The sequence below is a fragment of the Tupaia chinensis genome, unplaced genomic scaffold (assembly GCF_000334495.1).
Source record: "Tupaia chinensis unplaced genomic scaffold, TupChi_1.0 Scaffold144247_1, whole genome shotgun sequence".
Classification (NCBI taxonomy): domain Eukaryota; kingdom Metazoa; phylum Chordata; class Mammalia; order Scandentia; family Tupaiidae; genus Tupaia; species Tupaia belangeri.
In genome coordinates this window covers 896087-913669 of record NW_006204105.1, presented here as the reverse complement: position 1 = coordinate 913669, position 17583 = coordinate 896087, and the positions used below count along the sequence as shown (strand labels likewise).

The 17583-nt window shown below is 41.5% G+C and overlaps 1 protein-coding gene across 6 annotated transcripts in view; it reads right to left on the bottom strand.

Moving 5' to 3' along the window:
- LOC102497941 (myomegalin) overlaps window positions 1–17583 on the bottom strand; it is a 251520-nt gene that overhangs the window by 165050 nt on the left and 68887 nt on the right. For 5 of the 6 annotated variants that reach the window (XM_014583310.2, XM_014583309.2, XM_014583296.2 and 2 more), the window contains exon 4: window positions 690–800. In XM_014583310.2, coding sequence (XP_014438796.1) covers window positions 690–800 — 111 coding nt within the window. Of the gene's footprint in view, window positions 1–689; window positions 801–1045; window positions 1114–17583 lie in introns of those variants that run through there. The other variant, XM_014583305.2, reaches the window with a different exon arrangement.

Here is a 17583-nt window from a genome sequence, read left to right as displayed (position 1 = left end):
TCCCACTCCAACTGAGGACTGCCACTGTTCCATCCGTACCCTCCTCTTCATTCTAAGGTGAACTAGTCTTCAGACTAAAAAACGCCCCAAACTAAAAGCTGTCCGCATAGATACCTTCAAAAACAAGCATGGGTTTCTCAAAAACAAAAACAAAAACAAACAAAAAACAAAACAGAAATGTCCTCAGCCCCTGCCCTTTTCTCTATTGCATCGTCCTCAGCGCAAGGAGCCAAAACTAGAGGTGCCCTTCTCTCGTGCAAAAGTGTGGCCTGGAATCTAAGGGCTTCAGAATCGCCTGGGGCACTTGCTTAAAAATGCAAATTTCCAAGCTCCCTCCCTCCCCGGTCCCCCTCTCTCGCTTCTAAAGCAGAATCCCTAGGGCAAGGTACGGAATCTAACATTTAAAGCGGTTCTTAGTGACTGTAAGCAGTCCCAAACCAGGAGTCTGTGAGCCTCTGATTTAATTCAGTCCTCACCCTTTGCGGAGGCGGAAAGTGTAACAGCAAACCCGAACAAGCGCGGTTAAATGCGCGCGTCCACTGTCACCGGGCGTTAGATTAGCACACCTGGACACAGCCGGGCCTCTGTCACCGACCAGCACAACACCAGCTAGGAAGAGATTGGAACTGCGAAGTGTCGCCCTCCCCTGCCCCTGCCCCTGCCCCTGCCGGGACCTCCCCTGCACTCACCCGCTTGTAGACGTCCTCCCGGCTGGCCTCATACTTCTGTTGCATACGCTCCTCCAGGAAGTAGATGCGCAGCTTGAGGCTGAAGTTCTCCTTCTTCAGGTCATTGAGGTGCTGGGACAGAGTGCGATATCCATTAGACATGGTGGGCAACCCATGGGGAGGAGCATGCCGATCGCCCCCTCACCCCAAGAACATGGTGCGACTGCACCGCGTCCCGAAGGAAGCCCGCTGCAGAGGCTTCAGGATGGAAGGACGGGGCTAAGGCGACATGGCCCCGATCGCTGGAGCGCTCTCCGGGACTTGGGACTGGGCTCCCTGCTCTGGGTGCTGGAGCGCAGCGCACTTTCCTTTTTTACCTCAGGGAGATATTTGCGGAATCCCTGACAGAGGAACATGCTGCGTGAACTCAGACACAAGTGGTGTAACCCGACTCCAAGCCGGGACTGGCTGTCACCCTCCTGGAGCCTCCCAGGCCCAACTGTGGGCATTTAACAGCTTCTCTGAAAAGGGAGACGAATGACCCCCCAGAAGCTTCCAGGAAATAAGGAAGGAGAGTAATGCAGAGTGGCAGTGGGACTGCAAAAAGAGAAGAAAATAAAGTGTGGGGAGAGTGAGTGGGAGACATGTTAGGTCCTGGTGGCAGATTTGGACCAAAAAACCCAAAGGAATCTGGAGCCAGAAGCAAGGAATAAAGTTGCTATGGACAAGAGCACATGCACGCAATCCAAATGGCCCACAGAATAGGGCCTGCAGGTCAAATAGCCCTTCTCTGTCAGGCATTTTTTTTTTTTAAAGTTTTTGCCATAGAGTGCATGCGCTTGCTGGAAAGAGACAGAGAGATACACGACGACCACCACCCCACCCACCCTCCACTGCCCCCAGGGAGCATGGCCATGCTGCAATCCCTTCTCTATTCTCTTCCCAGAATTTTGGTCACATATGCACATGCATCCACGTGATTTTCAAACATCTGGGTGTGGGGATCAAACCACCGTCCCCCATGTGGGAGTCCAGCTCCTTATCCACGGTGCCACCTGCTGTTCCCAACAAATCTTAAAGAGCTACTAACCAGAGAGGTCTCTAATTTCCTTTGATGACACAAAGCTGATCTCTAATCAGTTCCTTCCCAGTACTTTGTCAATCCTGGAAGCCATTATTACCATGTTCCTTCCCCCTACATACACCAGAGCCACCCACAAAGAAAGAGTGAAACTTCTAGCTCACTGGAATCTTTGCAAATTCTGTTTATCAGTTAACAAGCTCACAAAAGTGGCAGGGTGAAGCTCTCCTCCCTCCATAGAAAAAAGAGTGGGGAGAAGAGAGTGTGGGAGAGCAGAAAGAGGGAGCCGTCATCCGGGAGCCCAGAGATTTCAGCCAGTCACTGGTTCTTAACTCTGGCACCTGCCAAGTGGAGCCAGGCACTCATCACCAGCTCCTGCTCATAAAGCAAGTTAAGATCCTTGAGTGACAGCTGCAGCATTAGCAGGAAGTATTATTTATACCACATCACAGGACATCGAAGGTGACTGAAGACAACCCCACGGCACAGATACCAAACACAGGTTCTTGGTTGCTATAATACTAGACTGAAAAAAAAAAATCAATACTAACAGTCAAGGTAAAGGAAAACTAAACATGTTTATGCTTAATTCATTTCCTCCCTAACCTACCTACTTTTCATTCTTCCAGTTTCTTCTCAAATCTTCATACCAATTCCAGTCAACATCTCCTGAGTACCCACCAGGTAGCATATTAGGCAAGGAGGACATAAAGATAAAGACAGTTCCAAGCCCCAGAGCATTACATGGCCATACGGCTGATCATTACACATTAAGGTATGTGTTTTACATTACAATCCTTCCAACCTGTGTTCCCTTCCTTCCTTCCTTCCTTCCTTCCTTCCTTCCTTCCTTCCTTCCTTTGATTTTCTTTTCTTTTTTTCTCTTTCCTTTCTTCTCTCTCTCTCTTTCTTTCTAATAGAGTTTTTGCTATAGGATGCATGAACTTGCTGGAGAGCCAGAAAGCAAGAAATCATCCCCTGGGTGAATGGCCACACTGCAATCCCTTCATCATCATTTTCCTCTCCGGATTTTGGGCGTGCGTGCACACACACCCCACATGCTTTTTAAGCCACTGGGTTCAGAACTTCAACCACAGTTGACAACATGGAAATCTAGCAACATAACCATTACGCCGCTGGTCCCCCAAACCTGTGTTTTCAACTTTTCACATTTTATGTTGCATTCCTTACACACACACACACACACACACACACTCACACACACACACATGCACAAAGTGAAGTAAACATTTCACAAAGTAATTGTCACCATCACAATATGTGATGCAATCTGACATTTCCTGTTTCACTTTCTGGGAGTGACCTGATTGGTTTCATGACTCACTAATAATTTTCAGCCTGCAGTTTGCAAAAACACTGATTCCATGGGAACCCAGAAAAAAGAGTGATCAGTTCTTACTGGACTGATCAGAGGAAGCTTCACTAGGAGTTGAACTTACATTCTCCCTTGAAAGATACAAAAAAAAAAAAAATGTTTGAATGAATAAAGTAGCTTCAAGAAGCATAATTAAAACTGAGCATTTCTTCCAAAAAGATCTGGATTATAATAGGCAACTATTTTTTACCAAGACAGTTAATCACTTAAGCCAAAATAGTACTTCTTTAAAAAAAAAATTCTACATATTTAAAATCCATTTAACTATTTTCATTAATTTTATATTCTTAGAATGCATGAATATCATACAGGCTTAACATCAGTGAGGAAAAGAAAAATGTCTAAATTAAAAGTCAAAAGGGACCAGCAGTTAGCGTAACGGCTATGTTGCTGGACTCCCATGTAGTTGACTGCGGTTCACGTCCCAAACCCGGCGGCTTAAACTCACGCCACGCATGTGTGCATGCATGCCCAAGATCCCAAGAGGAGAATGGAGGAGAAGGGATTGTGGCGTGTCCATCCCCCCTGGGAGGTGATTTCTCGCTTTCTATCTCTCTGTCTCTGTCTTTCTGATGAGTGCACATGCCCTATAGCAAAAATCTCTCCAAAAAAAGAAAAAGAAAAAAAAAAAAAAAACTCTGAAGAGCCTTTTCTGGTCTCAGTTCTGTTACTAAATAGCTGTATGACTTTGTAGGTACATAAGAGGCCTAAGTGTCTTGATTTATAAAATGAAATGATTGAAGATGGGTTATTTTTTAAAAAAGAATTACTTATTTAATTTTATTTATTCATGTATTTATTTTAATTTGACCAGAGAGACACACACACACACAGAGAGAGAGAGAGAGAGAGAGAGAGAGAGAGAGAGAGAGAGAGAGAGAGAGAGAGAGAGAGAGAGAGAGAGAGAGAGAGAGAGAGAGAGAGAGAGAGAGAGAGAGAGAGAGAGAGAGAGAGAGAGAGAGAGAGAGAGAGAGAGAGAGAGAGAGAGAGAGAGAGAGAGAGAGAGAGAGAGAGAGAGAGAGAGAGAGAGAGAGAGAGAGAGAGAGAGAGAGAGAGAGAGAGAGAGAGAGAGAGAGAGAGAGAGAGAGAGAGAGAGAGAGAGAGAGAGAGAGAGAGAGAGAGAGAGAGAGAGAGAGAGAGAGAGAGAGAGAGAGAGAGAGAGAGAGAGAGAGAGAGAGAGAGAGAGAGAGAGAGAGAGAGAGAGAGAGAGAGAGAGAGAGAGAGAGAGAGAGAGAGAGAGAGAGAGAGAGAGAGAGAGAGAGAGAGAGAGAGAGAGAGAGAGAGAGAGAGAGAGAGAGAGAGAGAGAGAGAGAGAGAGAGAGAGAGAGAGAGAGAGAGAGAGAGAGAGAGAGAGAGAGAGAGAGAGAGAGAGAGAGAGAGAGAGAGAGAGAGAGAGAGAGAGAGAGAGAGAGAGAGAGAGAGAGAGAGAGAGAGAGAGAGAGCGGAAAAGTGAGAAAGCAAGCCACCAAGTCCAGGACTCGAACCGTGGTCAGCCACGTGGGAGTGTCCAGCGCCTCAATCCCCATGCCACCTGCAGGTCCCCAAGATGGGTTATATTTTAAGGCTGCTTCCTGGTCTAAGTTTTTAGAGAGATAATCTAGTTATGATCCTTTCCATTTTGTTCAAGGTGAACTAGGCCACCAGATTTGAGATTAGTGTTTAGTTACGCTTGAGCTGTCTACTTCAATTTCTTTATTCTGTAAGACAACTTGATAAAAGTTTTAGGGTAAGTGAATCTAGGTATTCTTACTAAATCTTAATCTTTCTGCACATGATTGTTACTTCCTCTTATGACCTTGAAATTTTGTTCTTCTATCTCTCTGTCCCTTTTTCTGTGTTTTCTGCTGATCTTATACTTTTTGTCTTCACCCTATCTCCCTTAGAGTTTTATCCACTTTTAAAAGTATAATGTTATCTCCCATGAAACCCTCAAATCTCCTACTGAGTCCTCTCGCCCGAGACCTAGCCCTACATATCCAACTCTTTTCTAGATAGTTCAACTTGAATGTCCAGTTCTTAACAACAAATCTCACAGCAAACACTTCTGCAATTGTCTCTATCGTGTCTACCACGGTCTACTCCCATTGTCTGTTCCCCATATTATACTCAGATAATGTTACGAAACTCAAATCTTACCCTATGATCTCCCTTACTTAAAACCTTTTATAGGTATTTTATGATCAAGATAAAGGGAAAAATCCATTACATCTTTTTAAAACACTCTAACTATTCTCTTTTTAAGCCTTAACTTGAGTTCTACCTAAGCAAAACCTTTCCTGCTCCCCTGCTCCAGCCTGGAAAAACTTCTTTTCAATTATTAAGGAAATATAATATTAACATCTGCCAAATGTTCACAAGCTACTTTATGATATTGTGTTTATCTTAAGGGTCATTTACACCTTTTAGAGTTATTTGACTGCATATGTTTGATTTATTCAACTACCCTGAAGTTACCCAAAAAGAGTTAACCACTTACACATCTTCATGTACTCCTAGAGCTTCCATACAATCTAAAAAGATTTCTCCAATAGCATTCATTCCATCTGCTGTCACAGCCTGTTCACAATCACCTCAACCAGTCTAGAGTGATTGGAGGGCTATCAAGGCATTATTTTGTTTTGGAGAGCCTTTTGCTATAGGGCGTGTGCGTTCACCAGAAAGACAGAGAGAGACAAAGAGAAAGAAAGCAAGAAATCACCCCCGCCAGGGGGGATGGCCATGCCACAATCCTATCTCCTCCATTCTCCTCTCGGGATCTTGGGCACATGTGCCTGGTGTGAGTTTAAGCCACTGGGTCCAGGACTCAAACCTCAGTCAACTACATGGGAGTCCAGCGACACAGTCATTACGCCAGCTGCTGGTCCCGGCATTATTTTGTGTCCTTGTATTCTTTTTTATTACAGGTTCTTGCCTTAGGGTGCATGTATTCGCTGGAGAGAGAGAGAGAGACAGTAAGAGGGAAAGTAAGAAATCATTTCGGGGGTAATGGCCACGCTGCAATCCCTTCTCTTCTCCATTCTTCTCCCTGGATCTTGGGCATGCACACACATGCACCTGGTATGATTTCAAGCCACCAGATCTGGGAATCAAACTGTAGTCAGCCTTGTGAGAGTCCAGTGACGTGACCACTATGCCATCTTCTGGCCCTGTTCTTGTATTCTTGTTGCTCAGTATTTAGGCAGCACTCCCTACATAATTGTGGAATTAACAAATAGATAAGTATTCCATACATATTGAATGTTTGGTTGATTAATTTTATTAACTATGAGCTGGTTAACCTGTATTATTCTCATTAACCTTAGACATCGAAAGGTTCATTTTAAATAGTTCCCCCAAAACGATATTTGGTAGAGAGGCAAGAAAAGGGATTTATTTTTTAGTTTATTTATTTATTCATTCATTTCTTTATTTATAAGAGAGAGAAAGATTTTGACAGGGTCTTACAATGTTGGGATCCTACTGCCCAGCCACCCAGCCAGCTGGGATGACAGCCTGTTTAGGTTGGGCCAGGAAACAAAGCCCGGTCTCCCATGTAGCCTCAGCCTGCAAGCTGAAGCATCTTAGTAATATGTACCTCTGTGGCTGACCCTAAAACAATGACTTCTTCACTTAAATTTTATATGCTTCTTCCCTGAACTTCAACTTGAATCTAACTTCTTAGTAGAAATCACCACTTAAATATATATGTATCTCCCGCTTATCTTCCCCAGAAAACATGCTGCTCCATCACTGGATCCTATTTTAATTTGTAACAACTCAATATTTGCAGTTTTGGGGTTCAAAATCTTTGAATCACTCTAGACTCATTCACTCTTACACACATCATCTCATCTATTTGAAAATTTCAGTATTCTATGACGGATTGATAGATCGACAGACAGTCCATCCACCACCACTGCCACTGGTACCTCTGCCACTCTGGTTGCTCCCCTAACTTACCTGAATAACCCCTGTAACTTGTCTCCCTGCTTTCACCCTTGCTCCCTTATAGTCTGTCCTTAGCACAGCAACCATAGTAAGCCTTTCAAAACACATCCGATTACTCCTTTACTAGAAATCCCCATTGGCTTCCTATCTAAGGGTGAAAGCACTGTCATTTCCTCAGCCTATAAGACTGGAGGCCCTGTGTGATATGCCGGTGCTCTCCTTGCCCCTCTGACTACTTCGTCGACTTTTTCCCTACTACTTTCCACCTGTACGCTCTGCTCCAGCCACACCGTTTCTCCTTGCTCTTCCCCAGAAACAAGCACCCTTTGAGCTTGTTAGGTCTTCTGACTGGGATGTTGTTTCTGTAGATGGCTGCATGATTCTCTTCTTCACCTTCATCTTTGGTCCAGTGTCCCCTTTTCAATGAACTGAACACCCTATTTAAAATGAACCCACCCCATGCCTCACCCCAGAAGTCTGTATCCTCAGTCACCTTGTATTCCATAGCACTATCACCATCTAAAAATTTATATGTCCTTATTTATATTATTTCTGTCTCTCTCCACTAGCAGGAAAGCTCCATGAGAAGTTGGAGACTTTGCCTGATTTGATCATTGGTGTATTACCAGTGCTCAGAATTCCTAATACGTAGGTGTTCAATAAAAATGTGTTGAATAAAAGAATGGATGAATAATTAACTTGCTGACTTCTTTGACCTCACTGGATTTAATTCTAATAAAAACCTGTAGACAAGGCTATACAGATACTTTAGGATAGAGAACATACTTCTTATAAAAAAGGCTATTTTATAAGTAAAATAAGTTATTTTAGCAGACAAATTTGAATGCACAGTGCGGAATTTGGACTTTCTATTAGAGTTCTAAACACATGGGGGATAATATAAGGCAAACTACAAAGGACAATGTGAACTATGCAAATAGAAAAAAAAAAAACTGTAGAAATTAGGGAGGAGAGGTTGTCTGGGAAGGTCCCACAGAGAACTGGCACTTTAACTCCGGATAATGAGTGAATGAAGTTTGGATGGGTGGCAGAGAGCGAACAAGGCAGTCCAGGTAGGCAGAGCATAAGCAAAAGTACAGCCAGACAGACTGAAATAAAGGGCATACACTGTCCTGTAAGAGGGGACCAGAGACACAGGAAGTGGAAAACCATAGGACAGAGATCTTAAAAGGGGAGAAGCCTCAAGTCCACTCACCTAGGCAGAGGCTCGTACTTTGGACAAAGGGTAGAGGAGAAAGGTGTGGAAGGTGAGGTAGCTAGGAACTGTTTACCAAAATTGTTTTGTTTCTTTCTTCATTTGTTTAATTGCTTATGTTTTGCTTTACTTGTTTGTCTTTTGTAGCTTTAACAAAAAAAAAAAAAACACACTAACCTGGGCTGCACACTAGACTCACTAAATTAGGGCATCCAGGCCTGTATTTCAATAAGCTCTGTGCATTACTTGGAAAATAAAACTGCAGGTTCCTAACCAATGGGCAGTGCTTCTGTATTTGTTTTTCCTTTATTTTTTCCATAGTACATCTAAAATCTTTACACTTTCAAAGTTCTTTATACCCCAAACATTAAGGGCACTCTTTTGCTCTTTCCTTAATTTCTTTCCACCTCTTCCACTTTCTATTAGAGTTCTAAACACATGGGGGATAATATAAGGCAAACTACAAAGGACAATGTGAACTATGCAAATAGAAAAAAAAAAAACTGTAGAAATTAGGGAGGAGAGGTTGTCTGGGAAGGTCCCACAGAGAACTGGCACTTTAACTCCGGATAATGAGTGAATGAAGTTTGGATGGGTGGCAGAGAGCGAACAAGGCAGTCCAGGTAGGCAGAGCATAAGCAAAAGTACAGCCAGACAGACTGAAATAAAGGGCATACACTGTCCTGTAAGAGGGGACCAGAGACACAGGAAGTGGAAAACCATAGGACAGAGATCTTAAAAGGGGAGAAGCCTCAAGTCCACTCACCTAGGCAGAGGCTCGTACTTTGGACAAAGGGTAGAGGAGAAAGGTGTGGAAGGTGAGGTAGCTAGGAACTGTTTACCAAAATTGTTTTGTTTCTTTCTTCATTTGTTTAATTGCTTATGTTTTGCTTTACTTGTTTGTCTTTTGTAGCTTTAACAAAAAAAAAAAAACACACTAACCTGGGCTGCACACTAGACTCACTAAATTAGGGCATCCAGGCCTGTATTTCAATAAGCTCTGTGCATTACTTGGAAAATAAAACTGCAGGTTCCTAACCAATGGGCAGTGCTTCTGTATTTGTTTTTCCTTTATTTTTTCCATAGTACATCTAAAATCTTTACACTTTCAAAGTTCTTTATACCCCAAACATTAAGGGCACTCTTTTGCTCTTTCCTTAATTTCTTTCCACCTCTTCCACAATATATCAGTCTAGACTGGAAATACGATTTTAATAAGAACTCAATCAATGCCAACAATAGTAGGAGGATTACAACCCAGCTGTTGTGTGTCATGCCCCATTAACATTACCAACTGTCAAGTCAGCCTTTAAAAAAAACCCAGCTTGACATTCGCTTAATCATATTCAGACCCCCCAGATAGTTCTTATAATGGAATTGCTTAAAAACATATTAATCTCTTACCAAATTCTCTCTTACAAATAAAACTCCACTCTTTATTTTTAATAAGATGATTAATCAACTTAGTGAACACATTTTTTCAAATATAATAAAACTTCTACAATTTAAAGTCTACTAATTTGATATCTGCAATAATTCACATCTTCATAAGTCTTGAAAATAAAACATTTTAGACATAAATTAATCTGACAAACAGAGGAACAGGAGAATAGTATTTTAAGTAACCCTTGACACTTTACTCTCCATTTATAAATAGGCGATAAATATTATCACTACTACGCATATTTTTTGAGAGGCTTTTGCTTTAGGGCACATGCGCTCGCCAGACAGACAGAGACAGAGAGACAGAAAGCGAGAAATCACTCTCCAGTGGGGATGGCCATGCTGCAATCCCTTCTCCTCCGTTCTCCTCTCGGGATCTTGGGCACACACGCACACATGCCCAGCGTGAGTTTTAAGCCACCGGGTCTGAGACACGAACCTCAGTCGACTACGTGGGAGTCCAGCAACATAGCCATTACGCTAACTGCTGGTCCCCACTATTATGCATATTTATCCCAATGAGGTAACATGGAATTGTGGAAAAAGCAATAGAAACGGAACCAAGAAGACCTAGATTCAAATTCCAGTTTTGCTGTTTTCTAACCATGTAATTTTGGGAAAATTATGTAACAATAATTAAACATAGGAAAATAGGAGACCGTGGTCTGGGTAGGCTACTAAAAAGCTTGCAACTACATCTGTAATGCTAACTTTTGTTTTTTTCACCCGTTCAGTGAAAAAGGACAACTGCAAAGTAAAAGTTACAAAGAAAAAGGAATTGATTGATCTTACAAAGCTAGTACAAAATAATGATCAGCCTCACAGAAACAGAAAAAACGTCAAAAATTTTGCCTGGAAGCATAAAAGGCTCCGTATCGCCAAAGCAATCTGTGCAAGTGAAATAAAGTAGGAGGCATCTCACTTCCCAACCTCAAAACATACTACAAAGCATAGTGGGGCCTGCAGGTGGCGTGCTGGTTAAGGCATCTAGAATTCCGTATGGCTGACCATGGTTTGAATCTCAAACCTGGCAGCTTGCTTTCTCACTTTCTTTCTCTCGGGTCAACTTGAAAAAACTAAAATAACATAATGACAATGAATAAAATTAAATAAAATAACTCTTAAAAAAATAACAGCATGGTATTGGCACAAATCATATGGGTAGACTAATGGAACAAAATTGAGAACTCCCAATGAACCCCAAAGCATACAGTCAACTGATCCTTGACAAAGAGCACAAGACAATTCAGTGGGAAAAAGAAAATCTCTTTAGTAAATGGTACCGGGAGAACTGGATATCCACCTGGAGAAGAATGAAACTGGATCTTATCTCTTACCACTAACAAAAATGAACTCAAAATGGATTGAGGATCTAAACATAAAACCTCAAGCTATAAACATACTGGTGGAAAACACATGAAAAACTCTTGGAGATCTTGGAGTAGCCTTCTTAAAGAAGACCTTCAATGCACAGGCAAGAGTCCCAAATATAGACAAATGGGATTATATTCAGCCGAGAACCTTCTGAACAGCAAAAGAAACACTAAGCAGAGTGAGGAGACAACCAATTAAAAGATGGGAAAATGAACTGAACAAACAGTTGTCTGAAGAATGTGAACGGCCCACAAACATGAAAATGTGCTCGACATCTCTTATCATAAGGGAAATGCAAATCAAAACCAGAATGAAATAACACTTAATCCCAGTCGGAATGACTAGAATTAAAAAATGATAAGTGCTGGCAAGAGAACTCTCCTACACTGTTGGTGTGAATGCAAATTAGTACAACCACTTTGGGAAACGATGTGCAGATTTCTCAGAAGCCTACAAATAGAACTATCATATGACCCAGTAATTCCACTCTCAGTTATTTACCCAAAAGATAGAAAAACCCTCAATTGGGAAAACACTTGCACATCTATGTTTATTGCAGCATTATTTACAATTGCTCAGACATGGAATCAACCCAAATGTCCAAAAATAGATGATTGGATTGGAAAAATGTGGCATATGTACTCTATGGAATACTACTCAGCCATAAAAAAAAAATAATGAAACCCTGACATTTGATACAAAGTGGATGACTATGGAAGACTTAATGCTAAGCAAAGCAAGCCAGACTATGACAGACAGACTTTGTATGTCCCCACTCATTATATACCGATTGTCTACACTCTATGGCAGAAACTGAAAGCTTGGAAGGTGTAGAAGCAGGGAGGGCAACGGTAGATAGTAGAGAAAGTAAGGGTAAGGGAAATAAGGGAATGGATAATAAAGGGAGGGAGGGGAACAGGGAAAGAAAAACAAAAACAAAGAAGTATGTTTAATTGACCAAAAAAAGGAAAAGCTATTTGCTGATGATAATGTATATAGTAATGTTCTTATCTTGACTGATATGTATGATATTCATGTTGGGAAAAAGCAACGTTCACTTTAATAATAAATGTGATTAAATGTAAAATAAATAAAATAAGGGTCAGATCCTGGGGCATGACATCAGTCCCACCAGCAGTATCACCAAGTGGAAATAATAACATTCACCAACCCTGAAAAGGCTAGACTCTTTTTCACTTTTAAAAGGGGTATGCCATATTTAAGTTTTCTGGAAGAGTGTATACTGAACAGAGACAACAGAGGAGGGTCTTAAGGAGATGAGCAAAGGGGAGGATTAGATGAAGGTCTATTAACAGAAGCTGATTGAAGCAACGTATTGGCAGTGATGATAGACTGTCCAGCAGGGTGTGTGATCAGCCTAAGAGAGACTGCAAACTTTGAATTAGGTTAAGAAAGACACATGAAAGCCACATTGTCACTAGGGAATAACTGTAACCAGTAAGCAGGCTAATCAGTAACGTCTCTTCCTTATTTCTCAGGCCCTTATTTTTTACATTTTGTATAGCAATCTTCTGCCTCAACATTATCTTCACATATTTGAGGCAAAGAGTAAACATACCATTTGTTGAGATATAGATATTGGCCCTTCCTTCTGACCCAACACCAAGTGAAGTGGGTCCATGTGCATCTGAGGTGGGCCCAGCCCTGCTCCTTTAACTGGAAGGAGCCTCTGTCCAAAACCTCTCCTTCCAGCCCAACACCTAACGATGTGAGGTATGGGGGTTCTCTACCTGCTTTCTGTCTCTGTCTCTCCATCTCCCTTTCTCTTGAAATTTTTCTTTATATTTATATTAAATTTTTCATATATATATACATATGTATGTACATGTATATATATGCATGTGTATCAGTACATATATGTACTGATATATATGTATATATGTATATATACATATAATATGGATTCTTTTCATCTGTAAGTACTGTCTCTTGTTTCTGACTGTTCCTTTCTCTTGCTAATTTCAAAATCCATGTGCCTCTGAGATGGGTCCAGCCCTGCCCTTTTCACACTGCACAGTTTTCTGTGTTTTGTTGTTTTTTTTTTGCCTTAAAAAAAATTCCCCCTTTTCATTGTTTTTGTTTTGCCTTTTTGTTATTTTTTCCCCTTTTTTCTTTTCTTTTTCCTTTTCTCGCCTTGCTTCTCAGCTTCCACACATTGAGTGTCTATACAGGTCTAGGTGCACAGTAGCAAATCATCTGAATACTTTTAGGGTCATAGAAAACCTCATCCCCCACTGATCTTCTACAGAAAGTGAGAAACTCATATTCATAAATCTGGATTCAAATCTTTTTCTGTGGATACCACATGGCAAAACACAGTAGCAGAGGAGAAATAGGCATACAGGTACCTCACAGTAAAGTGAAGCATACGAGTTTACAGTAGGAGAAATCTCCCACAAATTAGCCAAATGTGAATATAATACCAAATGACTAAAAATCAGAGAAGAGAGGCTGCAAACTGAGCAGCTGGGAGAAATACAGAGCTGCAGTGAGTGTGGCTCATCTCCTCCCACAGACCTCTGAATTCCTAGTTGAAACCTCGCAGCTCAGCCCATAAAGAGGAATGAAGTACTGATACACGCTGCAACATGGACAAACCTTGAAAATACTATACTGACGTGAAGGAAGTCCAGGTACAAAAGGTCACATATTGTATGATTCCCTTGATGTGAAATGTCCAGAACAGACAAATCCATAGACAGAGGAAGGAGACTAGTGGCAGGAGCTTAGGAGAAAGGGAATGGGGAGGGACCTCTGATGAGTATGTGGTTTCCTTCTGGGTTAAAGAAAATGCTCTGAATTTAGATAGTGATGATGGTTGCACAACTCTGGATATACTATGACACAGAATTGTACACTTTAAAAGGATGAATTTGGGACCATACTGGAGTGTAGCAGCAAAAAGAGATGCTCTCCAAAGAGGATCCATAGGGTAAGATTCTCAGCTCATGTCCAGAGACCTCCCTAAATACGCCAGGCACCATGTGTTCCTATAATCCAGGGCTGGCTGAAGCTAAGGCTGGCATGCAGCATCAGGACCCTGCTGAGCAATGCTCTCTCACGCGCTCTCTCTTTCTCTCAGTATGTCTACTTTTCTCTGTCTCTCTTTATATTTTTCATGTGTGCAAAATAAACAAGCTTTATAAAACCAAAAAATCATAAGAGGGTGAATTGTAAGCTATGTAAATTAATTTCAATAAAGCTATTATTTTTATTTACTTACTATTTTTTTTTTTTTAGAGAGAGAGATTTTTGCAATAGGGCCCATGAGCTCACCGGAGAGACAGAAAGAGAAAGAGACAGAAAGTGAGAAATCACTCCCAGGGCTTCTCTGCAATCCCTTCTCCTCCATTCTCCCCTCAGGATTTTAGGCATAAACACACACGTGTCCGGCATGAATTTCAAGTTGCCGGGTCCAGGACTCAAACTGCTGTTGGCCATGTGGGAATCCAGCAATGTAACCATTACACCATCTGCTGGTCCCAAAGCTATTATTTTTAAAAAGAGAAAAAAGAAACCAAATGTAGGAGAAGTAACTTGCACATTCTTATGCTTTTCTACAAAGAATTTTTTTTAATAATAAAGATTCCATTAAAGTTCAATTTAATTCACTTAAAGGTAAATGGCTTAGAACTCAGTCTACCTAAATGTTTTATACATTCACCTACTCACATGATGAGGTTCTAACAGAAAGGCTAGATGAAGTGTTCTCTAAGTGGACCCCAATACTAAATTTTCATAGATTATTATGTTTTATCAAAAGGTAAAGTTTGTTATAATCCTCAGATAAATAGAAACATATGATCCATTTTATATTTTGATACAAGAAAAACATAGTTATTAGTCTTTCTTGAAAAATACATATAACTCTTGCATATAACGTTCTAGCAAAAAAATAAGAATAAAAATGTCAATCCAATTTAATCAACTCACACTTCCACTGATCAACCCTCTCACCCCAGTGCAGAGTTTCTGCCCAGAGTTCCAAAAGCCAACTACTAATACCAGCCTGTAAATTCTCTGAGACCTGGTTTCTTTTGGAGGGTTGTGCAATAAACAATAAACAAACCTCCCTCCTGAAACTGCTTCTGAAATTTCAGCATGATTCCTGAACTTCCAGAGTCTTTTCAATGCCAAAATATTATTGTTTTCATTTTTAAGAATTTTGCCAGAGGGTGCATGTGCTTGCCACAGAGAGACAGAGAAAGAGGGAGAACACATTCTCCATCCCATGGAGAATAGTCATGCTGCAGTCCCTTTTCCTCCATTTCTCCTTCCATTCAGGATCTTGAGCACACATACACACATACAACACACACACACACACACACACACACACACACACACCCAGCATGTTTTCCCAGTGACTGGGCCCAGAATTCTAACTGTGACATTGGCTATATGAATCTAGCCACCTTAACCACTATGCTACAGGCTGGCCGAGTGCTAAAATATTAATAATAACATTCCATTTTCTCCCCTAAAACTTAGAAGCATCCCGAGATCCATCCTCTACACAGCCTTTTCTTGAAATAGCTGACTTAATGACAAGAGAGCTAGCAACAGGGCTATTGTATCAGTCCAGCAGATAAGCCCTATCTTGGGCAGCTTCATCATGTGGCTTACAGACAGAAACTCAGCTGACGTTCCTGCTGTCTTCTCCACCATAGATACGCACCCACACCACCCCCAGTCCTGGAATAACAAGGTGTCGTCATCTTCGTCACACTAGATCACTGTGGACTATATAAAAACAAAACAAAACAAATAACAACTACCCTGGCCACCAGAAATAGATGGCCCAGCCAGAAATAGTGCTGCCAGAGACAGTTAAAGGAGCTGCATAGCAAAAACGACAGTTGGATACAGTACTGCTGGTAGCTCCCAAGGACTTTTGGGAGTCAAATAGCTTCTCCGTCAGTTTGGTTCACTCAATATGAGCAGAACTTTGTGTTTGCCCACAGCTGGTTTAACTCAGAAAGATAAACTTGCAGAGCTTCCAGAATTCAGAAGAGAAATATCAATTTATGGCCTTACCATTTTCTCTATTTTGTTTTGTTTTGTTTTTGTTTGTGTTTTCTTGTTGTTTTGTGTTTTTTTGTTTGTTTGTTTGTTTGTTTGTTTGTTTTTGTAGTTTGCTACGTATGGCATGTGCTCACTGGAGAGAAAAAGACAGAAAGTGAGAAATCACGTTCCTTCTCCACCCCCGCCAAGAGGGATGGCCACACCACAATCCTTTCTCTTCCATTCTTCTTGGGCTTTGGGGCATGCATGCACATGTTCCCAGTGTGAATTGCACACTCAGGCATGTGGAATCCAGCCACCTTACTCACCATGCCACCTACTGTGGAATCCAGCCACCTTACCCACATGCCACCTGCTGATCCTCTGAGTATATAACTCTTTCTCTGTCCTTCTCTAAGAGGAAAGGTGATTTTGAAGGCACAACTAATATCTGCAGTAGGTAGAAAGGGTAAGAGTCCACAGTGATACCATGGATGACCATAGCTGCAACAATAATGTCTGGACCAGAATTGGGAGCATCCAGTGGAAAAGGGACAGAGACAGAACCAATGTGAAGCCTAATCAAAAGCCTCCAATTTCTGAACTCATTATGCTCTCTGCTGCCTGCAGGACTTTGGATGGGTAAGTCACCTAGCTCTGACTTTAATCTCAACTTACCCTTGAGGATTTAATTGAGCTCTGACTTACCGAAGGAAGTCCATCTGACCCTAGAGCCCATGAGCAGGGCCCCTTCATCAGTGCATCCATAACACTCAGCACGTGCTCTTATTGTGGTCCTTATTACAACATATTGGGATTATCTTTTGACTTTCCAATTCAATTTAAAGTTTTTAAAGAATTATTTTGTTTACTTTATTTATTTATTTATTTTAGTTTGACCAGAGAGAGGGAGAGAGGGGGAAAGTAAGAAAGCAAGCCACCAGGTCTGGGATTCCAACTGCTGTCAGCCATGTGGGAGTCCAGCACCCCTAACCACCACGCCACCTGCCAGCCCTTCTACTTAAAGTTCTTTAAGAGGAGAAAGAATCTTCTTTTCTCCTAAAAATGGAAATAATTTTACTGGTATTGGTTTATGTTGCTGCTGTTTCAGTGATTATAAAGCTATACGTGTGCAGCCTCTGGTTGTTCTTTCTCAGTGGAGGGCATAACCTGGTAGATGCCCGAGTTGGACAACTTGCTGTCATTCATCTATCCAAAACACCACAACAAAAGCAAAGGCGAGCCAACTGTGTACTAGCATAGTAGGTACACAGATGACTACGCTGATCACTAAACCTAGGAGTGATCCTCTCTGATATTACAGAGCTCAGGTTCTAGCAGAAAAGACAGACTGAACAAACGATGTGTCATTAAAGTTTATAACAGGGTGACAACCTAATCTGCGATGAGAATGGAGAGATCAATTGGACAGAGGTCTTCCTGGACTTCTCTT